Source organism: Muscardinus avellanarius (genome assembly GCF_963383645.1).
Source record: "Muscardinus avellanarius genome assembly, chromosome: 4".
Classification (NCBI taxonomy): Eukaryota; Metazoa; Chordata; class Mammalia; order Rodentia; family Gliridae; genus Muscardinus; species Muscardinus avellanarius.
The window spans coordinates 18664924-18689175 of NC_137789.1; the positions used below are offsets into that span (position 1 = coordinate 18664924).

Sequence of the window (24252 nt, forward strand, 5' to 3'; positions counted from 1 at the left end):
GGCACTTGATGTCCACAGACACTCGCTGTGTGGCCTCTCCTGATAAGATGGGCATATTAACATCAGGGCAAATATTGCTACCTTTTATGGGCCTCATTACTTCTAGGTAATGATATTATGCATTACCTTTTATCTTCTATTTTTCTATATTCTATTTTTCCTAATATAGAATATTACATTTCTGATGGAAAAACAAACCGCCCCCTTCCTTTTTTAATTGGGTGTATTCCTTTTTTTTAAATGGGTGTTCTCTGGATGAGTTTGTCAGTAGTGGATGCATGGGGGTGAGTCAGTGAGCCTTCCACCCAAACCGGCTGGATAATTGGGTTGGTTCTAGATTTGGGGAGTAATCAGCAGAGGGATGATATTGAAAACTGAGGCCATTAGATTAGGTTCCTGGGTGAATTTGTAGAGTAGGAAATTGGGTTAAAGAAAGAACACTGAAGCCGGGCGTGGTGGCGCAAGCTTGTAATCCCCGCGCTTGGGAGGCTGAGACAGGAGGATCACATGGGTTTGAAGCCAGCCTCAGCTACTTAGTGAGGCTCTCAGCAACTTAGTGAGACCCTGTTTCCAAATAAAATAGAAAATAGGTCTGGGAGTATAGCCTGGAGGTAGAAAATCCCTGGGTTCCGCCCCCAGCACCACCAAAAAAAAAAAAAAAAAAAAAATTATATATATTCTGTCTGGGAGTGTAGCCCAGAGGTAGAAGGGCTTCCAGGAACCCCAGTACCACCAAAAGAAAAAAAAAAAAAAAAAAAAAGAAAGAACACTGAAAAAATAGGAAAAAGAAAACAGAAATTAGAAATACTGTTTATTACCTTCTGTGTAATAGAGTGCAGTAATGTGGTGGTGTGCAATATTTTGTCACCAAAATATCGTCACCGCAATGTTTTGTGCCAGTATCTTGCACCAGTCTTTTCAGAGTCAAGAAACATCTTGAAAATATAAAAGTTTGAATAAGTGTTAGTCTTAGAATTCTGGGAATTGATGTTTTTCTCCACGCAGAATGGATGCTCCCTAATCAAATCCCTAGTCAATTTCTGTGTCTTCTGTTTTATAGATGCATGGATAATTCTGGTCTGTTACTGGTGGTGTGCTGCTTCTCCAGAGACATGGGGACTTTCTGAATTTCCAAGCTCTGTAGACATGGAATAATATTCTAAGCAAGTAATGTAACCTCTTCGCACCCCAGTATCTTCACTTGCAAAATAAAAATCACTGCACCTTTCCTAAGATTGTTTAAAGACAAAAAATGCAAAAATAAAGTACTTGGCACAGTGAAGGGATACGGTCAGAGGTCAAAAAGGTATTTAGAGGAGATTTATTTATTTTTATGGTAGTGGAGATTGAATCCAGGGGCATTCTACCTCTGAGCTACATTCTCAGCTCAATTATTTATTTTGAGAGTTTCACTAAATTGCGAGGCTGGCCTCGAACCTGTGATCCTTCAGTCTCAGCCACCCAGGTGCTGAGATGACAGGCGTGCGCCATCACGCCCGACTTTTAAAGTGGTTTTAAACGACTTTGGAGTCAGCGCTTTTTGACGCGCGAATATAAGGCTCCCTTTGCCCACCTCCAGACACCGAGAAGTCCAGCGCTCCGCCCCGGGGGTCGGGACCGGGCGACTACAGCGCCAGTCCTCCGCCGACCGCGTCGCGCGTGGTCCTCGGAGACTACCCGTCCCGGCATGCCGCGCGCCGCTTCCGGTCGCCCGCCGGGCCGCTCTAGGCGCCGCCGCTCTCGGTGGCCGGCGGTGGGCGCGCGATGGAGCCGGGGTGCTGGTGGATCGGCGGCGAGTTCGAGGACTCGGTGTTCGAGGACGGGCCCGAGAGGCGGCCCGGACCGCCCGCGCCCTACCGCGCCAAGCGCTGCGAGCCGCAGGTGAGGGCCCGGGTGCCTCGCTCGCCGGCGCGGGGCTGGGCCTGGGCCTGGGCCCCCAGCCCACCCGGCCGCCGGCCCGCGGGCTCGGGACGCCGGTTGCCATGGTGACCGGCCCCGCCCGCTGCGAACCCGGGCGGGGGCCGGACAGTGTCGCCCTCGCCAGGAAGTCTTCTGATTCCTCCTCCAGAAATGAAATAGTTTTGTTCCAACACAGGTTTTTTTGGTGTTTATTTATTTATTTATTTATTGCGGTACTGGGGATGGAACGCAGGAGCATTCCCACTCCGAGCTACACCCCCAGCCCTATTTTTTATTCTTTATTTTGAAACAGGGTCTCACTGAATCTCAAAGGGCCTCACTAAGTAGCTGAGGCTGTCCGCGAACCACGATCCTCCTGCCTCAGCCTCCCGAATGCTGGGATTACACGGGTGCGACACCACACTCGGCTCTATTATGTAATTTTTTTTTTTTTTTCGGTACCGGGGATGGAACCCAGGGGCATTGTACTTCCTAGCTACACCCCACCCTATTTTTTAGTCTTTTCATTTTTATTTTTTAAATTAAAAAAAATTTTTTGTGTGTGGTTCTGGGGGTGGAACCCATGGGCATTCTACCTCCAAGCTACACCCCCTGCCCTATTTTTTATTCTTTATTTTGAAACAGGGTCTCACTGAGTTGCAGAGGCCTCACCAAGTAGCTGAGGCTGTCCACGAACCGCGATCCTCCTGTCTCAGCACACCTCCTAACTTGCACCCTCTGCGGGCCTGCCAGTTCAAAATAAGAACAGGTGCTTGTGCTGAAATTACTGTTTCTGTGTCTTGTGTGGGGAGTGTGAATCACATCTCCGCAGGCATAGTTTGTGAAACCCTGGCCCAGGCACCCTGCTGGGCTCCTTCGTGGATGTCGCCTTTGTTTGTAAATTTCTGTGTCTTTTGTTTTATAACTGCATGGATGAAGCCTGGCATGGAGGCTCACCCTGTCATCCTAGGACTTGGGAGGCTCAGACAGGAGGAACGCAGGTTCCGGGGTAGTTGTATAGAGATGCCAGGCCCTCAGGAATTCCCGGGTTGTATTTTTGTTTTGTTTCCAGTACATTTTCTCTTACCATCTGAAGTTACCTTCAGTACTCTGTTGTGTAAAACTGAAAACAGAATGGGCTCTGGTGGTCAAGTGGAGTGTAAAAAAAGTTCAGGTTGTGACATACAGCCCTTGAACCCCATGGTAGTAGCTAGCAGTTCCTTATCTCTCTTTTGAGAAAGATACTTCCTGGCTTACAGAGTTATTGTGGGAGTGAAAGGAAAGAATATTGCCAGGCGTGGTGTGCTGTCTACTTACATATAAAGTAAAACCCCAAAGTCTCTTCACTTTAGAATGGGTTTGCTCTGTGACTAAGAAAATATGCTCCTCACAAATAAAGAGGCCTCTTTCAAGGCATGCTAGTTTTCTGTGGTGTAAACGTAGGAGTTTGGGTTAGACAGTCTCTGTTGTCCCAGCCTCCTCAGATTCTGTTCAGACCACATGTTAAGCCTTGTTCGTGAAATCCCACCCTTGAGAGCGGTATTTGAAGGCATCTTCTGTCTGGATTCTTGTGACCTGCAGGTTATGTGGTGGAATACACATAATCATTTGAAAACCAACTTTGCTGTGTCATTTCCCAGTAGGATAATAGAAATTGGATGGAGCTTCACAGGTTATTGGTCAGGAAGTTGAGACTGGCTCTTGAAACCATAGCTAGAGAGCCGTAGAGTACAAAGGGAAACAGTGGGTCCAGAACAGACTTTTTTGGTACTGGGAATTGAACCCAGAGGTATCCTCAGCCCACTTATTTATTTATATATTTATTTATTTATTTATTTTGTGGTACTGGGGGTGGAACCCAGGAGCTTTCTACCTCCAGGCTATACTCCCAGACCCTATTTTATACTTTATTTGGAAACAGGGTCTCACCAAGTTGCTGAGAGCCTCACTCAGTAGTTGAGGCTGGCTTCGAACCTGTGCGATCCTCCTGTCTCAGCCTCTCAATCACTGGGATTACAAGTGTGCTCCACCACGCCCAGCTAACCCTTTTATTTTACTTACTTACTTACTTATTTATTTATTTATTTATTTATTTATTTATTTATTTATTGTGGTATTGGTCTCAGCCTCCCAACTAGCTGGGATTACACGTGTGTACCACCATGCCTAGCTAGTCTCAGCCTTTTTTTTTTTTTTTTGGTGGTACTGGGGTTCCTGGAAGCCCTTCTGCCTCCGGGCTACATTCCCAGACCTATTTTATACATTTTATTTGGAAACAGGGATTCTTAAGCCAGCACGGCTGGCTTCGGACCGGCGCAATCTTCCTGTCTCCACCTCCCAAGCACGGGGATTACACGTGTGCGCCCCCACGCCCAGCTAGTCTCAGCCCTTTAAAAAAAATTTTTTTTTTTAAATTTCAGAACAGTGTTTTTCTTGCTAAGTTGCTGAGCGTCTTTCTAAGTTTCTGAGGCTGGCCTTGAACCTGTGATCCTTCTGTCTCAGCCTCTCAAGTGCTGGGATTACAGACCGAGGTTACTGGACCTGGCTCAGTACAGACTACTGTTGAGTGACTTGCTTGAGACAGAACCGAGAGTGGGCTCCTGGCGTCCTCTACTTTGAGGATCAGGCGGAGGAGAGGACTCACTTCACTAAGATAGCAGGGGGGCCTTGCTCCTCAAGTGGCTCTTTTAGAAATAGTGGCATGCAATTAGAGTGTGATTGCGAAACCATCACTAAGGTAGTTATGTTCAAATTAACAGTGTTTAACCGGCTGGGCTTTCTTCCGCTCAGCGTGTCTTACTGTAAGAGGGAGGTTGAGCTGGAAGAACCGGCACAGAGTGCTTTTCCTCAGATGTTCTTTTATGTGAAAGTCAAGAAATCTCAGTCAAAGCAAATAACGTATCCCAGGTGGGCATTTCCTCTGACTTTTCTCCTACAGGCCTTTCATATTTGGTTGTATTGCAGTGTCTTTTCAGCCTTAGTTTCTATCTTTTGCTTAGATTCTCCTTTTATGCCTTTACAACATTTTTATAATAGTGCCACAACCATAATTCTGTCCTCTATGTTCTTTGCATAAAGAGCAGTCAGCCTCTAGTGCATCCACTCTAAAATTGTTCTACAGGAAAACATATCTTACTTTATTTATTTATTTATTTATTTATTTTGCAGTACTGGTGATGGCACCTAGGGGATTTCTACCTTTGAGCTACACTCCCAGCCCTATTTTTTATTCTTTATTTTGAAACAGGGTCTCACTGAGTTGCGGAGGGCCTCACTAAGTAGCTGAGGCTGGCTGCAAACCTGTGATCCTCCCGTCTCAGCCTCCCAAATGCTGGGATTGCAAGCATGAGCCACCATGCCCGGCCATATCTTACTTTAAAAAACCATTGTGAGCCGGGCGTGGTGGCGCACGCTTGTAATCCCTGCGCTTGGGAGGCTGAGACAGGAGGATCGCACTGGTTCGAAGCCAGCCTCAGCTACTTAGTGAGGCTCTTAGCAACTTAGTGAGACCCTGTTTCCAAATAAAATATAAAATAGGTCTGGGAGTATAGCCCGGAGGTAGAAAGCCTCTGGATTCCACCCCCAGTACCACCAAAAAAAAAAAAAATAATAATAATAATAAAAAAAAACCATTGTGAACTGTGTAAGATAAATGTAGATTCCCAGGTACCACACTGCACATCAAAAATGCTATAGATAGAGCTGGGCATGGTGGCGCATGCTTGTAATCCCAGCATTTGGGAGGCTGAAACCAGAGGATCACGGTTCGCCGACAGCCTCAGCTACTTAGCGAGGTCCTCCATAATGTAGTGAGACCCTCCGCAACTTAGTGAGATCCTGTCTCAAGATAGAATAAGAAATAGGGCAGGGGGTGTAGCTCGGAGGTTGAATGCCCCTGGGTTCCATCCCCAGACCCCTCCACTCCAAACTTGTGTAGTTAGTCAGGCATGGTTGCACACACTTGGAAGGCTGAGACAAGAGTATCAGAAGTTCATAGTCAGTCTCACCAGTTTTGCAACTAATGAGAACCTGTTTCAAAATAAAAATAAAATGGGGCTGGGTGTGGTGGCGCACACTTGTAATCTCAGTACTTGGGAGCCTGAGACAGGAGGATGGCAAGTTTGCAGCCAGCCTCAGCCATGTAGCAAAGCTCTCTGCAGCTTAGTGAGACCTTGTTTCAAAATAAGGAATAAAAAATTGGGCTGGGGGTGTAGCTTGGAGGTACAGTGCCCCTGGCTTCCATCCCCTGAACAGCAAAATAAATACATAAATAAATAATAAAATGGGGCTGGAGGTAGAATGCCCCTGGGTTCACTCCCTAGCACCGAAGGGGGAAAAATGCCGTAGATAAAGCCATATACTCCTGTGCTGGTTTTTTGAGAAGATATATTATTGGCATATTTATTGCTTAGGATAATTATAATGAAAATGAGTCATCATTAAAATTGGCATTCTTTATCAAATGTTTTCCCCAAGTTACCTTGAGGATGTATGTCTTTTTTGAGGTTTAATTGGTTAGATTATGGGCAATTGCTTCTGAAGACGAGGTGGAAAAGCATAGCTTTCTTCTCTATAATGTGTTATTTTTACGATTTCTAGTGGTTTTATGAAGAAACAGAGAGCAGCGATGATGTTGAAGTTCTAACTGTCAGGAAATTCAAGGGCGACTTGGCCTACAGACGACGGGAGTACCAGGTAGGACGCAGCGTGACACCGTGGTACTTGAAGTGGGCTTTTGTTTAATCAGCTACACTATATGTAAGTAACAGTGTGCTAAGTTATGAGCACGTTGTTTTTGAAGGTGAATTTTTACAATGCATGTTTATAATCTTAGACCCCCATATTTTTTTTTCTCTATGGCTCTATAAGGTTTGTTTCATATAACTTCAATAAAAGAATCTTTTGGGGATCCCTGCAGATTCTTCATAGTGTCATGGGAACAAAGCACCCCAAAATGTGCAAGAGAAAGGAAGAACAAACAAGTAGGAGTCAGTTTTACTTTATGTATTTACATCTCCAGGAGGATATATATATATATATATATTTTTTTTTTTAATTTTTATTTTTTGCAGTATTGGGGATAGAATCCAGGGACACTGTACCTCCAAGCTACACCCCGGCCCTAGTTTTTAGTCTTTTTATATTTATTTATTTACTTATTTACTTATTTATTTTGTAGTACTGGGGATGGAACCCAGGTATTCTCCTCTGAGCTATACCCTCAGTCTTAGTTTTTAGTCTTTTTATTTTATTTATTTATTTATTTATTTTGGTGGTACTGGGGGTGGAACCCAGAGGCTTTCTACCTCTGGGCTATACTCCCAGACCTATTTTTTATATTGTACTTGGAAACAGGGTCTCACTAAGTTGCTGAGAGCCTCACTAAGTAGCTGAGGTTGGCTTTGAACCTTTGCGATCTTCCTGTCTCAGCCTCCCAAGCACTGGGATTACAAGCATGTGCCACCAAACCTGGCTTTAGTCTTTTTATTTTTGAAACAGGGTCTCACTGAGTTGCAAAGGACCTTACTAAGTAGCTGAAGCTGGCTGTGAACCGCTATCCTCCTGTCTCAGCCTCCTGAATGCTGGGATTACAGGCGTGTGCCACCACGCCTGGCCTTCAGGAGAATATTGATGAAAGGTTATAATATAATAGCAGGGCTGAGACGGGAGGATGGGTTTGAGGCTAGCCTCAGAAACTTAGTGAGACCCTGCTTCAAAATGAAAAATAAAAAGGCTGGGGGTGTAGTTTAGAGGTAGAATGCCCCTAGGTTCAATCCCCAGTACAACAAGAGCAAAGCAAATCAAGGTAGCAGCAAAACTAGGATGTGAAGCCTGGTTTCTCTGGCTCCAGAATTCTCTGCCAGCAATGCAGTGGTCCTTTCCATGATAGCAGTCATTGTGTCCTCCAGGGATTCTGTCTGTGTTTTAGCAAAATAGTACTGACTACAACACTCAGCTCTCCCTTGGTTCACTGTAGGGTCAATTATATTACCTTCCACCTAGGAAAAAAATCATCCTGATACCAAATCCCCTCTCCTCTCCTCCCTTCTCCCTTTTTTAAACAACTAATGATCAGAAAGCACTGCAGGAGTATTCCAGTATCTCTGAAAAATTGCCATCTACCAATTTTGCCATGAAGAGGGATGTCCAAGAAGGCCGGGCTCGGTGTCTGGCTCAGCTGGGAAGGCACGCCGAGGCGCTGGCGATCGCTGCAAACTTGGTGAGTGGTCTTATCGCTTGTTTTCACACACGTTCCTATACCCAGGACACTTGAATCGTTTATTTCCTGACATACTCTTATACTTTTTAAATTTGGAAAACAGGGTGTCTTAAGCCAGCACGGCTGGCTTCAAACCTGCGCGATCCTCCTGTCTCCGCTTCCCAAGTGCGGGGACTACAAGCGTGCGCCACCACGCCCGGCTTGAAAACCAGACTTCTTGCTGGCAGCAAAATGGGTGGGTTTGGAGAGGCATAAGAAACTCACCAGTAGTGTAAGAGCTTTATCATGACGCACAATTTGGAGCTCTCGCTGCAATCGTTTTCTTGTAATGTTTGTCCTGTGCTTAGCTTGATCTTTGTTTTCTGGAGATCTCATTTACAGAGATTTTATTCCTGGGAAGAATAAATATGTAGGGCAGAAAGATTATCAGTGATCTGTTTTCCTTTTTAGATTTTTTTTTAGTTTATTTTCAAAAATTTCTGCAATGAGTCATATTTTACTTTTGTCAGTAGAAAAAGTTAAAAAACAACCTGACTTCTCATACCCAGTCAAACTTAATAGGCTTTTAAATTTTTAAACAGAGGCCGGGTGTGGTGGCGCACACTTGTAATCCCTGCGCTTGGGAGGCTGAGACAGGAGGATCACATGGATTCGAAGCCAGCCTCAGCTACTTAGTGAGGCTCTCAGCAACGTAGTGAGGCCCTGTTTCCAAATAAAATATAAAAAAGGTCTGGGAGTATAGCCCAGAGGTAGAAACCCTCTGGGTTCCACCCCCAGTACCACTTAAAAAAAATAAATAAATAAAATAAATAAATAAATTTTTAAACAGGGTTTTTTTTTTTTTTTTTTTCTGGTACTGGGATGGAACCCAGGGGCTTTCTATTTCTGGGCTACACTCTCAGACCTATTTTATATTTTATTTGGAAACAGGGTCTCACTAAGTTGCTGAGAGCCTCACTAAGTAGCTGAGGCTGGCTTTGAATCCATGTGATCCTCCTGTCTCAGCCTCCCAAGTGCGGGGATTACAAACAGTTTTTGCAGAGTTTTTTAAGGAATAAAGACGGTGCTTTGTAAATCTAGATTCTGTTTTTGTTTTCAGGTTAAGACATTTATGGTTTACTTCTGTGGATTTTTGTGTAAATTTTATTTGGGACTTGGTCTAAATTGACCAATCCTAGTATATTATGACCGTCCTCCTTCTTCAAGGGAGTTAATGAGGCACTGTGGCAGGAACTTGATCCCCGTGGGTACCACTGACCCAGGGTCAGTGAGAAGTGTTTGCATTAATCTTTGCTAACCCCGGGGTTACTGCACAGGACCTCAGCCTCTCGAAGTGCGAGGAAACCTTGGCTGAAATTGCCTCAAGAACAGAGAAAACAGCTATGCTTTGTTCTTTCTTTCCCTCTCTCTACTAATTGCTGGTTAATTTTTCTCCCCCTTGATACTGGGGATGCAACCCAGAGCGCGGTGCTAACTATGCAACTTGTCTACCACTGAGCTATACTCTCAGCCCTTAGTGTTTTATTTTGAGACAGATTCTAATAGATTCTTAGTTTTTTGGTTTTTTTTTTTTGGTGGTACTGGGGTTCCTGGAAGCCCTTCTGCCTCCGGGCTACACTCCCAAACCTATTTTATACTTTTTATTTGGAAACACGGTCTCGTAAGCCAGCGTGGCTGGCTTCGAATCTGCGCGATCCTCTTGTCTCCACCTCCCAAGCGCGGGGATTACAAGCATGCGCCACCATGCCTGGCTTGGTATTTTATTTTGAGACAGATTCTTAGTATTTTATTTTGAGACAGATTCTGCTAGAAGGATAGACACTAAATAGCAGTACTAATAAAACAAGGTGTATTCTGCCTTTGGGGAGGTCGGGCTTCACTAAATGGGTCATGTGGCTCCGTTTCCCATCTTTTCACTCAGGGGTGGATTCTGAGCCCCCACTGGCCTCTGCTTCCTGAGCTGCAGCTTGTCTGGCTGCTGCTGGGAGGCTCGGCTCCTGCAGTGTAGTTCTACGCAGGAACTTGCTGTGGACGCTCGCAGGCCAGGCTTCCCTTAGAATTCACATTGGCTCGAAGGTAATTTTACTCTGCCTTCTGCTTTCTGTGGATTTAGAAAAAGCAGGCCTGTTTCTTATCACTCAGAGGGTGTTTGTTGTACAGTAGGTTAAGCAAGAGGTAGCGATCTAGTTAGGGAGACTTGAAAAGAGTTTTCTAATCAGAAGAAAACCAAGCAACTTCCTCTGGCCAAAAGTAGTTGGCCTTGGTAAGAGTTAGCAGGGAGGGCATTTGGACTCAGTGACGACGTCGCACCCAGGAGCTTGTCTTGTTTAAGATGTCAAGCCAAGTAAGATGTGCACATGGGGTCTGTTCACTTCCTCAAGGGGATTGCCTTTGGGGTGTTTAGAAAGCCTTGGATATTAAAGTGATACCATTCACTTTAAGATCCAGGGCGTAAGAAAATTGGCTAAGATCTTTTTAGATATCTGGCTAAAGACATCAAGGATAATGGTAAACATTAAAATAAACTGACATTTATATTTTTGGTGCTGAACTGTGCCAGGCACTGTCACATGAATTGGTACATTCCTATGACGGGCTGTCCGAGAATGGCTGGGGACTATTTTGTTAAGTTGTATGTATTTCTTAGGCTTAGAGTTTCAAACATGAGAGCTATTGAAGTTTGTTTAGTTTACTCAACTTGTATCTACATGAAAGATTCTTGGTTTTTATATGGAAAACACTTAACAGTTTAAGGTTTTTTTCTTTTTTCTTCTCTCCTTAGGAAAATAAAGCGACTAACACGGACCATTTAACCACCGTGCTCTACCTCCAGTTTGCTATTTGGTCAAGTTTGCAGAACTTGGAGAAAACAATTTTCTGCCTGCAGAAACTGATTTCTTTGCATCCTTTTAATCCTTGGAGCTGGGGCAAATTGGCGGAGGCTTACTTGAGTCTGGGGCCAGCTCCTTCTGCGTCCTCCGAGTCCTCTGAGAGCCAGAACGGCCTCACCTCGAGCAGCAGGACTGTCAGTGCCTCCTTTCCACACTCAGGAAGAGACCGTATTTTGTGTTTCTCTGAAATTGTACCGCAGAGCTCTGTGTTTTCCAAAGAAGCAAGTGCCAGTGATGGCCGGAAAACTGAGAAAGTGCTTCACGATATTCAGAACTGTGTGGTGGAAAGGAGGGAAGCAGAGTCGGCAGAGACTCAGATAAAGGCCTGCGCCGCTTTGATTCGAACCAGGTAAGCCAAGAGTGGATATGACGGCACAGAGAATTAGCGCAGGGAAGAGCGCTCTCTGCCTCTCCGCCTGCCCTCCCTCTCTCCCTCCCTGCCTTTGTACTTAGAGTGAACCCAGGGGCATCCTACCACTGAGCTCTGTCTACAGACCTTATTCTTTGGCTCTAGAGATTAAACCCTGGGACACTCTACCTCTGAGCTACACCCCCAATCCTTTTTAATTTTTGTTTTGAGACAGGTTCTCATTTAGGTTGCCAAGAATCTCGCTAAGTTGCTAAGGCTATCCTCGAACCAGGAATCCTCTCATTTCAGCCTCCCAGGTACTGGGATTACAGGTGTGTGCCACTATACCAGGCTTTTATTTTTTTTTTTTTTTTTTTTTTTGTTTTTGTGGTACTGGGGATTGAACCCAGGGGCATTTTACCTCTGAGCTACACCCCCAGCCCTATTTTTTATTCTTTATTTTGAAACAAGGTCTCCCTGAGTTGCAAAGGACCTTACTAAGTAGCTGAGGCTGTCCTCGAACTGCAATCTTCCTGTCTCAGCCTCCCAAATGCTGGGATTACAAGCATGCACCAGCATGCCTGGTTTATTTTTTATTTTGAAACAAGGTCTCACTAAGTTACCATATTTTGGCCTCAAACCTGTGATCCTCCTATGTCAGCTTCCCAAGAACTGGGATCAAAGGCATATGCCACTGTGCCCAGCCTTATTTTTCTAATTTTAAGCTTCAAAAAGTTCTAGGCACTTGGTAAATGATTTGAATATTTTCTATGATCTGAACAGAGCCCTTTAAAGATTTAGAAACTACCATATTTGCTCAAGAATACAATTTGTGGCCAGACACAGGGACACATGCCTGTCCTAGTACTGGGAGGCTTCATGAAACAGGAAGGTTGAGGTTGAAGCCAGGCTTAGCAACTTAGCAAGATCCTCGACAATATAGTAAAACCTCATTCAAAATAAATAAAAGGGGGTTGGGGGGCCTAGCTCAGAGGTAGAATGTCCATGGGTTTAATCCCCTCTACCAAAAACTATAAAATAGTCAATCTCTTTCCATATATTATTTGCTGTATAAGGGCAGTAACTGGTGCACAGATGCCAAATAGTATGTCTGTAATGTGAGCAGAATCCCACGGGGCCCTAACAGGGAGCCGTCGGCGCGGCAGGGAGGATGAAGCTTCCAAGCCTTTCTGGAGGATAGCGCTTCTACTCAGTGTTCCCAGGTAGAAATGCTCATCAGTCGAACACTGAGTACTAAACGCTTTGTTTATATTAGTCCATTTTAATCCTCATTACTCTCTTGGGTGCATATTGGAATCCCACTTTATAGGATAGGAAACTACCGCTGGGCGTGGTGGCGCACGCTTGTAATCCCCACGCTTGGGAGGCGGAGACAGGAGGATCGCGCAGGTTCGAAGCCAGCCGTGCTGGCTTAAGAGACCCTGTTTCCAAATAAAATATAAAATAGGTCTGGGAGTGTAGCCTGGAGGTAGAAGGGTTTCCAGGAACCCCAGCACCACCAAAAAAAAAAAAGAATAGGAAGCTATTAAAATCATTCTTAAAATGATACAGCTCTGAAGCATGGGGCCAGGATTGGAGGTGGTTCTTCAAGGTTACAGAGAGGGACAAAGAGAGAGAGAAAGAATACTGGAGAGGAAGTGGGCCAAGCTCAGCCTCTCTCAGGAACCCCCTCCTGAGGTAAATGCTTTAGGTCATTCACGCTCTTAACTCTGACAGTCTATCAGCACATCACAGCGGCATTGACTTTCCACAGGCGTGTGGAGCGGACACTCAGTCCGTGGCCATATTTCTTTGCATGGCTGGCAAGGGCTCCCTTGAGTTGGCCCTGCCTTTTTTTTTCAGCCTCATTTACTGAAGTTTTTTCTCCCTGGCTGTGCTCTGGCCACAGCAGTGATCTTTGTGATGTGGGCACACACCTCCAGCTAGTTCTTGTGCCTGGGTCCCCTTCCCCCCAGTGGGCCCTTTGCTCAGACACTGTCCCAGCTCAACTTGAGTTGTGTCTTGGGGAGACCCTCCTGTGCTGCCCCTCCCAGGGAGACCCCAAAGCCACACTCTGTTGAGGGTTTTTGTTTTTTTGTTTTTTGCAGAACTGGGATGGAACCCAGGGGCATTCTACCTCTGAGCTACACCCTTGGCCCTATTTTTTATTCTTTTATCTCGAAACAGGGTCTCACTGAGTTGCCAAGGGCCTCACTAAGTAGCTGAGGTTGTTCGCGAACCCGGATCCTCCTGTCTCAGCCTCTCCGGTACTGGGATTACGAGCGTGTGCCCGGCTTGTTGAGTTCTTTTTTTATGGGAGTTAATGACTCTTCTACGGTCTCTCTCCTTCCACTCCACGGGGCAGCCACCTGTCTGCCTTACTTGCCAGTCTCCCTGTGCCTGGAGTGTCTGGCACATCCCTCGTCATGTGAAATGAGTGACCGGGAACTGAGCGTTTCCGGGTGTAGGGACCATGCGGCCTGACCACTGCACACCCTCCGTGGTGAGGAGGGGCCAGTGAGGGGGACAGGAGGGGAAGGCGGGCCGGGCCAGGTGGGGGTTTGGTGGGGACATTCGTGGTAAGGTGAATGCAAAGTGGTCCTCAGCAGGTCCACGGTTGGGCCCTGCCTCGGGTAGCTAATTAGTCCTGAGGGCCGGCGGCTGTGGGGTCAGGGACTGGTAGAGTCGTAGCACCCTGGCTTCAGAGGCACAGTCCAGAAGCCTGTCTGCAAGGAGTCCGACGGGGCTTGTCCTCTCACTCTGACTCATCGGTGCTCAGTCACTTGCCTTCCGCGGCGTGCTCTTTTGAGGTGTTACTTGATAAAGCTGTCCTTGAGAAGTTTGGGTCTATTAACTTGAGAAATGATGACTCTCTAGCATAAAAGCGGGTGGTTTTTCAGACCTAGAAACTGTAGGGATTCGAGTGAGAGTCCCAGTGAGGCGGAGCCTTGCCCCCCTCCAGGGCGCACAGCCTGCTGGGGCTGTGGCACGGGGCGCTGCTGTCCTGGAGTGGGGCCTGCACAGTGCAGCTCTTTGGCTTTTCAGGCTTCTGCTCCAGCTCACCCAATCTCAGCAAACATCATTTGCTTTGGAGAGGAACTTAAGGACTCAGCAGGAAATTGAAGATCAAATGAAAGGGTTCGGTTTCAAAGAAGACACTTTGCTGTGGATTGCCGAGGTGAGTGTGTCCAGGTTTGTGTGGAGAAAGGCATCAGTACCATTTTTCCTGGCTTCAGTACCATTTTCAGCAGGGCCAAATCTCACCACCAGAGAACCTCCGCCTCCCTCCTCTGTGTGCCTCTGATAGCGCAGCTGCCAGAGCGGCCTCTCCGTCTTCTCCCGAGGCGTGCTGGACCGCGGGCTGTTTTCCTTGTGCTTGTCAGTGCTTGTGAGCACCTGCCTGCTTAAGCATCCTAAATGCCCCGCTTGTGTGTTTCAGTGCTGAGGAAACTAAGAGGCACATGGCCACGTTGGTGCAGTAGTTTTAGATACTTTCCCTCCATTCATCTTGGTAATAGCCAGGGGAGCGAGGTGGAACTTGAGGACTTGAGGACCACAGAGGTGGTGACTTGCCAGGGTCAGATTCGCCCCAGTAGAGCTGTTCTAAAACTCCTCAGGGCCAGCCGGGCGTGGTGGCGCACACTTGTAATCCCAGCATTCAGGAGGCTGAGACAGGAGGATCTCCGTTCAAGGACAGCCTCAGCTGCTTAGGGAGGCTCTTTGCAACTCAGTGAGACCCTGTTTCTTTCTTTTTTTTTTTTTTTTTTTTTTTTTGGTTGTACTGGGGTTCCTGGAAGTCCTTCTACCTCCGGGCTACACTCCCAGACCTATTTTATATTTTTTTATTTGGAAACAGGGTCTCCTGTTTATTTGGAACCAGCGCGATCCTTCTGTCTCCGCCTCCCAAGTGCGGGGATTACAAGCGTGCGCCACCACGCCCAGCTCCTTTGACCTTTTCTATTCTCGCTTCCCGTTGGCTTTTGCCGTGAGCCCGCAGCACGCACCCGGCGCCTGTCTCTGAAGTGCACCATGGTGCTTCCCTAGTCTTTGTTTTCCTTTGTTTTTCCATAGCATTCGTAAGTACGGATCGCTCATTTTAAATTCCACTTCCCTTTGCTTCTGAGAGGCTACACGACTCCCTTTTTTTCCTGTCTTTCTTTCTTTCTTTTTTGAGGTGGCTGGTCACTGTGTCACCCAGGCTGGTCTTGCGCTCCTGGCCGCGCGATCCCTGTCTCAGCATCCTGAGTAGTTGGGACCGTACACCGTCCCACCACGCCCTGCTCTGCTGCGTCTTGCCGTTCCTCTGCCTCCTGGCCCTCCACCAGCTTAGGCTTCGCTCTGGCTCTGTCCTCTCTACCTTCCTCCCCAGCCGACATCCTCACCAGCCCCATGGCTTCCGTCTTCACCTCTGGCTTGATTACTCTCAGTCTACTCTCATATCTGGAACACTGTCTCAGGTTAATTCCTCCTGTAGTATGAGGTATTTATTAATTATTCTATTCTGCTGTCACTTCAAGTATAAAATGTATAAAACAAAACTACTCATCAAGGCACTTGGAGTCAGCCTTGCTGTTCCCCTGAGCTCCAAGGACGCTGTGGTGCCCGACGTGGCATCACTAGATATCTGCTGACAGGAAGCAGAGGCATTGGGAAGAGCCAGCGCTTGGAGCCAGGGCCACTCTGCCTCTGAGCTATACCTCCAGCCCTATTTTATTTTTATTCTGAAACAGGGTCTGAGGCTGTCCTCAAACCTGCGATCCTCTTGGCTCAGCTTCTCAAGTACTGGGATTACAAGCATGTGCCACCACGCCCGAATCCGTGGAGCTTTTGAAAAGTGATAAATGGCCAGGCCTGGTGGTGCATGCCTGTAATCCCAGTACTTGGGAGGCTGAGATAGGAGAATTGCAGATTTAAGGCCATAATTGTGCAGTAATTTAGTAAGACTTGTTTCATAATAAAACAGGGCTGGCGGTGTAGCTTAGAGGTAGAAAGCCCCTGGATTTAATCCTTAGTACTACACACACACACACACACACACACACACACACACACTCGCGCGCGTGCGTGCATGAGAAAGATAAATATCTAGGCCCTCATTGGGATTATGAGGTATATTTCATTTCTACTCTCTTCATTTTACTTAATTTATGATATGAACATGACCTTATATCCTTAAATATTCTTTTTTTTTTTTTTTTTTTTGGTGGTACTGGGGTTCCTGGAAGCCCTTCTACCTCCAGGCTATACTCCCAGACCTATTTTTACATTTTTATTTGGAAATAGGGTCTTCTAAGCCAGCGCGCGCGGCTGGCTTCGAGCCTGCGCGATCCTCCTGTCTCTGCCTCCCAAGCGCGGGGATTACAAGCATGTGCCACCACGCCCGGCCTTAAATATTCTTTGATTGCATTTTTTCTTATTTTATTTGAATTAGGGTAAGGTCTATATAATGTCCTTGGTTTTCTCATCCCTTATATGTCTTTTATTCAACTTCCCCCTTTTTTAACTGTAATAAAATATATAATGTAATACTTGCCGTCTGTCATTTTTACGTGTACAATATTGACACTGAGTACATTCACAATATCGTCCCACCATCGCTGCTCTTCCTTCCAACATGTTTTCATGACCCCTAACAGGAACCCCATAGCCATTAAGCAGTACTTCCCCGGCCTCTCCCCTACCCGTAAAGTCCTCTAATCTCCCTTGTGACTCTATCAACTTACCTGTTTTTGATATTTCACAGAAGAGGAACCGTACAATATTTGTCCCTGTATGTTTGGCTTATATCACTTAGTATATTGTTTTCAAGGTTCAGCCATATGATAGCATATATCAAAACTTCATTTCTTAGCTGGCATGCTGGCACATGCCTGTAATCCCAGCTACTCTGGGAGACCAAGGGCAGGAGGAGGGCAAGTTCTAGACCAGAGTGGATGATGTAGTGAGACCCTGTCTCCAAATAAAAGGGGCCTGGGATGTAAGCCAGTGGTAGAATACTTTCCTTGCATGTGTGAGGCCCTGGGTTCAATTCCCAGTAGTATACGCATGTGTACACATACACGCGCGCACACAAGAAAAAGAAAATTTTAAAAACTTAATTTTTATAGCTGAGAACTGCAGGTTTGAGGCCATTGTGCAGTAACTTAGTGAGACCTTGTTTCAAAATAAAATAGGGTTGGGGTGTAGCTCAGAGGTAAAACGCCTCTGGGTTCAATCCCCGGTAACACACACACACATGCGTGATAAATAATATTCATATGGAAATTTTATATGTATATGCCATATTTTATTTATCCATTCATCTGTTGATGGACACTTGGGTTGTTTCTATCTTATGGATATTGTGAATAATGCTGCTTTTTTTTTTTTTTTTTTTTTTTTGGCAGTACTGGGAATTGAACCCAGGGACATTCTATCTCAGAGCTACACCCCCAACCCTATTTTTTATTCTTTATTTTGAAACAGGGTCTCACTGAGTTGCAGAGGGCCTCACTAAGTAGCTGAGGCTGTCTGCGAACCACGATCCTCCGGTCTCAGCCTCCCAAATGCTGGGATTACAAGCGTGCGCCACCACACCCAGCTCCATTCAGTTTTCCAGTGAATTATAACTTATTTACTTATTCCCCTGTGTTGAACATTTAACAAATACCTAGAGCTTACTTCCTTGGACTTATTTTCTAGACATATTTTCATAAATCTTTGCAAAAATATATCTTTATATATGTTGGTACCTTTTAGATTACTAGGAGTAGAATCATTGGGTTAGAATATATGAACATTTTGCCGGGCGTGGTGGCGCACGCTTGTAATCCCCGCGCTTGGGAGGCAGAGACAGGAGGATCGCGCAGGTTCGAAGCCAGCCGCACGTGCTGGTTTAGGAGACCCTGTTTCCAAATAAAAATGTAAAAATAGGTCTGGGAGTGTAGCCCGGAGGTAGAAGGGCTTCCAGGAACCCCAGTACCACCAAAAAAAAAAAAAAAAAAAGAATATATGAACATTTTGAACTGGGCGTGGCACATGCTTGTAATCCTAGTATTTGGGAGGCTGAGACAGGAGGATCATGGTTCGCAGACAGTCTCAGCTACTTAGTGAGGCCCTTTGAAACTCATTGAGACCCTGTTTCAAAATAAAGATGAACATTTTAAAGATGTAAAGCACATTTCTAGATTATCGTTCAAAAGACTGGCTCACTTTGCATATTTTCCAGCGGTATATGGGAACACTGATTTTTTTACCCCAGTCCCAGATATTAGATGGAACCATTTGAGACTGTCTATATTTAGTTGTTTTTTCTTTTGATTTACAAAACAACAATTTTATATAATCCAACTTAATATTATATAGGGCCGACATTGGCAGTTTGGAAGGCAACAAGTTTATATTTTTAGTATTAATGTTTATTTTTATTTTTGTTAAGATGATGATGATGATGATTTTTTTTTTTTTTTTTTTTTTTTTTTTGGTGGTACTGGGGTTCCCGGAAACCCTTCTACCTCCAGGCTACACTCCCAGACCTATTTTTATACTTTTTTTTATTTGGAAACAGGGTCTCTTAAGTCAGCACAGCTGGCTTCGAACCTGCGCAATCCTCCTGTCTCTGCCTCCCAAGCGCGGGGATTACAAGCGTGCGCCACCACGCCCGGCAAGATGATTGATTTTTGTTTTTGGCCGTTTGTATTTTGTAAAATGCCTAGTCATGCTGTCAAGCTTCTTTTTAGTCTACTTGTTTGTTTTTCTTAGTAATATATATATATATATATTTTTTGTGGCATTACTGGGGATTGAACCCAGAGGCATTCTACCTCCAACCTACACCCCTCAGGCCTGTTTTTTATCCTTTGAGACAGGTCTCACTAAGTTTCAGAAGGCCTCTCTAGGTAGCTGAGGCTGGCCATGAACCACGATCCTCTTGTCTCAGAATTCTAAGTACTGGGATTACAAGTGTGCGCCACCATGCCCGGCTTCTTAGCAAATTTTAAGACCACTCTCTATGTTAGATTTTCTTTATTTATATTGCAAGATTCTCAGGTTTATGATGATTTAATTTGGTACTGGAGATTGAACCCAGGAGTATTCTACCTCAGAGCTATACACCCAACCAACCCTTTTTATATTTTGTTTTGAAACGGGCTCACTAAGTTGCTGAGGCTGGCTTCGAAGTTTGAGTTTATAATTTTTTTTTTTTTTTTTTTTTTTTTGGTGGTACTGGGGTTCCTGGAAGCCCTTCTACCTCCAGGCTACACTCCCAGACCTATTTTTACATTTTTATTTGGAAACGGTCTCCTAAGCCAGCGCATGCAGCTGGCTTCGAACCTGCGCGATCCTCCTGTCTCCGCCTCCCAAGCGCGGGGATTACAAGCGTGCGCCACCATGCCCGGCGAGTTTATAATTTTTTTAACACTAGAAGTTTTAAATATTTATATGTCCAAATGTTTTAGCAGATGGAACGCAGGGTCTCGCGTGCGCTAGGGAAGTGCTCTACCACTGAGCCACCTTCAAGCCTTGGCTGACTTCTTTTATGTGGATCACATTGAAGGTAGCATGCGTTCACACAGTTCTTGGTGCCCCCCACCCCCCGCTTGGCAGACTTTGACACCTGTGAATATTGCATTTGCTTGTCCCTCTTGGAATTTCTTTTATTTTGAATTACTATTATTAAATTCTCTTATTTTTAAAGAAAGGTAGCCCAGATATTATATTGAATTAAAAAATCATAAACTGTAGGACATGTTGTGTGTGTGTGTGTGTGTGTGTGTGTGTGTGTGTGTGTGTGTTACTGGAGACTGAACCAAGGGGCTCTCTGCCTCTGAGCTACAACCCCAGTCCTTTTAATTTATTTTGAAATGGGGTCTCACTAAGTTACCTCAAGTTGGCCTTGAACTTATGATCCTCTTGTCTCAGCCTCCCACGTACTGGGATTACAGGCAGATGCCACCGCACACAGCTATATACATCATTTGATGTCATTTGATGGGCCACTTAAAGAAAAATACGATGCTGCTTACACTGTGACGTGCCAGTGGTTATAAGGGGCACCTTGATTTCAGCGATGTTGAAATACAAAAAGAAAAACAAAAAATCTCACAACTGAGGAAATACCATGCCCTATTAAATGCTCTGCATTTTTGGGCAGTCTTTTTAAAAATAAATATAACCTGTGAAGATTCAAACCCAGTGGAAGCTATTCTTTGGTTGTGCTTGTAGTTAGAGTTTTCATGAATACATTGGATATCCAGCTTCGCAGGAACCATGGAAACATCGAGGCCAAGTCCATGTCACTTCAAGTCCCTCCGCATCCCTGCTAGATGGCTCCATCACCTTTTGTACCAAATGGTATGAAATGTTTGGAACTTATTTTTAGCTCGCTGTCGTTACCCAAGGTGGAGCGAATCCCTTGTTGGGTTCAGGTACGAGCTTTCCAGAAGCTGACTTTGTGACGTGCTGTCCAAGACGCTGCTTCAGAACCCGGGAACAGACCCTGTGTTCATGTGCCGGATTCTGACCAACAGGGAGCAGTGTTGTGCCTTGGTGGAGTAAATGTCTTGTTCACCCCAAACAGTGCTTGGAGCTGGAGGCCCTCGGTCCCTGTGCTCAGGAAGGGCAGGCCCAGCCACTCGCCACCTTTGACATCTTGGGGAACACACACACACACACACACACACACACACACACACACACACACACCCTGCAGTCATCTGCCCAGCTATTGACGGAGGGCGGATCCCTTGGGGAACACACACACACACCCCTGCAGTCATCTGCCCAGCTATTGACGGAGGGCGGATCCCTTGCGGTTGCTGGCTCACCGAGGATGTGTGTGTCTTTGATGTCTCAGTGCTGACTCGGTGCTCCTGGGAGGCCCGAGGGTGCTGCCGCCGTGTGGGGACTCAGGTTCTATGGGTGGAAATACGGGGACAGTTCACACACATGATCCTTGAGTGATAGCTTCTGAACAGGTATCTTCAGTATGTTGGAAATGTGTCCTGGCTGCTAAAGCTCCTTTCCTCCTTCCCTCCCTTCCTTCCTCTCCTCTTCTACCTCCTCCTCCTTTTCCCTCCCTCTCTTGCACCCAGAGGCACTCTACCTCCAAGCTACACCCCCAGCACTCTCTCTTTATTTGGAAACGGTCTCACTGGATGGCTGGGGGGTCTTGCTAAGTTGCTGAGGCTGGTCTTGAACCTATGATCCTCCTGTCTCAGTCTCCTTAGTACTGGCATTACAGGCATGTGTCACCACGCCCTGTTTGCTAAATTATTTTCTATTTTTGTATGAAAGCCTCTACGGTTGATAAAATAAAAATAACTTAATCTTCCATTCTGTCTGCTGCGTCTTTTAATGGGACGGATTTTTTTTTCCTCCTGCTGCAGGTAATGGGAGAAGATATAGTCCCAGAAAAACTACGAGAAGAAGTTCAGTCGGAGGTGAAGAGCATCGGCTCCGCAGCCCTGACCGCCCTGGTGACCGCGTCCTCGGGAGAGTTTGAAGACAAGTGGTTCAGAAGAATCAAAGACCGCGTCTGCCTTTGAGAAGCAGCCCCACACGGAGATACGGGTCTTGGTGTAGAGGTCCATTGAGAAAAGCATCTTGTGTTGGGTCAGCTGCTCCTTGTTTACTCTAGACAGTATGTACAGCTAATCATGGAAATAGTGAATTGAAAATGACCGTTTATTGCCTACATCTGAGAGTGACTTTTCCATGTGCAGATCTCTAGATAATTCCGTTTTCAGAGTATGCTTGCTGTCTCAAGGATTCCTGGACCTGGCCCTTACAGTAGCATCACAGCTCATAACCCAGAGATCTGACAGTCTTTTTTTGTTTTTTTCTTTTGTGGTGCTGGGGATCGAACCCCGGGACATTCTACCTCTGAGCTACACCCCCAGCCCTATTTTATTTTTCATATGGAGAAAGGGTCTTGCTAGGTTGCTAAGACTGGCTTTAAGCCTGTGATCCTCCTGTCTCAGCCTCCCGGCTACTGGGATGACAGGCCTGTGTTACACCCAACTCCACGAAGTCTTTTTGGGGGGGTGATGGGATCTGACTGTTGCCCAGGCTGGTCTCGAGCTCCCAGGCTCGAGTGCTCTCCCCTCTCCCAAGTTCTGGATCTGCAGGACACCTGAGTGGCTGTGCCCAGCTCCGTACAGCCCTTACGTTGTTGAGGGCCTCCTTAAGTCGCTCAGACTGGCCTCAAACCCGCACTCCTCCTATCTCAGCCTTCCAAGTTCTGAGGTTTACAGGCATGTGCCATGGCGCCTGGCTCCTGACAGTGGTAGAACGTGATGGCCCAACAGCAGAACGAAGTAGACTTTGTGTTGGTGGCTCGGATGGTGAAGTTGCTGTGAAGGTCATTCCATGTGTGCACTTTTGGCTCCAAAATACCAAGCCCATAGGAAGGAAAGGATCACTCCTCCGTGCTTGCTTTTTGACGCCATAAAGGCTGCCATATGGATGCCATGTGAGGTCTACATAATTAGAAGATAACGACTTTGGCTTCCAGTACATGAGACTTAAAAAAATTAGGATGTTTAACCTGTGGTAGACAATCACCAAAGAAAGTGGCTCAAACACTTGTATCTTATACTTGCTTGGGTGATCTTAATGTGATGGGAAAATTTTAAAAATAAAGCGATTATGTATATTTCATAAGAATGGCTTTTCTCCCAGGTTATTTCTACTGCGTTCAGTCTCATTTTTTGTTTTCTTTCTCCGTTTCTGCTTTCCTCCATACTGTTCTTAGGCCTACAGAGTATCTATTGGGACGTAATAAAGGAAGATTTTTCAATCTGTGGTCTCTGAAAAACAGTTATTGGCGCATAACCAGTGGTGTACACTTTTTCAGGTAAATCATGATCAAACACGTTGAACTGTGAGGACAAACTGTTCCTAAGAAGAGTGTCAAGAAACGCAGGGTTTGCCTGCCACAGCTTCCTGGATGCTGGCAGGGGACAGGAGACGCCTAGGTTGGAGACAGGATTCCGTCACTCGGGCCCAGCACGCAGCATAAGCTTCGGCATATCCTCACCGGCTCCTCTAGGCTCCGGGTCCTAAGGGGCTGGCGCGCGGGCACACTAATGCCTCCTGTACGCACAGGGTGGCACGCGTTACAGGAGGAGCCCTGAGTTTGGGGAACCCAGTCTGTTATGGGCCGTAAGCACGCTCGCTGCTGGCTCCTGAGGGAGACGGTCTCCCTTTCAAGGCTGTTTGCTACCAAACATCCTGGAAGGATACTTCATAACGGCATTCAGAGCATCGCGCCTGAGATATAGGAGAGATGCACGAGCCGTCACAGCACGCGGGTCCCATCCTTTCAGCCACAAACACATCACAGTCTACAACTTCATCTTCAGATACAAAAAGCCATTACCTTGCTCAGTAAATAATCTGGGATGGAAGGATTCCCTTATAAATGGAATTATTGGCCGGGCGCGGTGGCGCACGCTCGTAAGCCCTGAGCTTGGGAGGCTGAGACGGGAGGAGCGCACAGGTTCGAAGCCAGCATCAGCTACTTAGTGAGGCTCTCAGCAACTTAGTGAGACCCTGTTTCCGAATAAAATATAAAATAAAAAAAATGAATGGAATTATTGATTGACTGATTGATTGATTGTCACTGGGGATCGAACCCAGGAGCATTCTACCTCCGAGCTACATCCCCAGCCCTATTTTTTATTATTTATTTTGAAACAGAATCTCACTGAGTTGCAAAGGGCCTCACTAAGTAGTAGCTGAGGTTGTCCTCGAACCTCAATCCTCTTGTCTCAGCCTCCCAAATGCTAGGATTACAAGCATGTGCCACCATGCCCAGCTCCAACCCTATTTTATTTTATTTATTATTTTTGTGTGTATGTGTTACTGGGGGGGGTGGAACCCAGGGGCTTTTCTACCTCTGGGCTATATTT

The 24252-nt window shown here is 46.0% G+C and overlaps 1 protein-coding gene across 1 annotated transcript; it reads left to right on the forward strand.

The window, feature by feature from the left end:
* Positions 1–1764: 1764 nt before the first annotated feature.
* LOC308261539 (uncharacterized protein C8orf76-like) lies at positions 1765–21885 on the forward strand (the record flags this gene model as incomplete). The annotated part of the gene is made up of 6 exons (XM_080693527.1): positions 1765–1881; positions 6499–6594; positions 7976–8119; positions 10902–11359; positions 14405–14537; positions 21727–21885. 6 exons carry the CDS (start codon positions 1765–1767, stop codon positions 21883–21885), a joined length of 1107 nt encoding a protein of 368 aa, XP_080549653.1.
* Positions 21886–24252: the final 2367 nt, after the last annotated feature.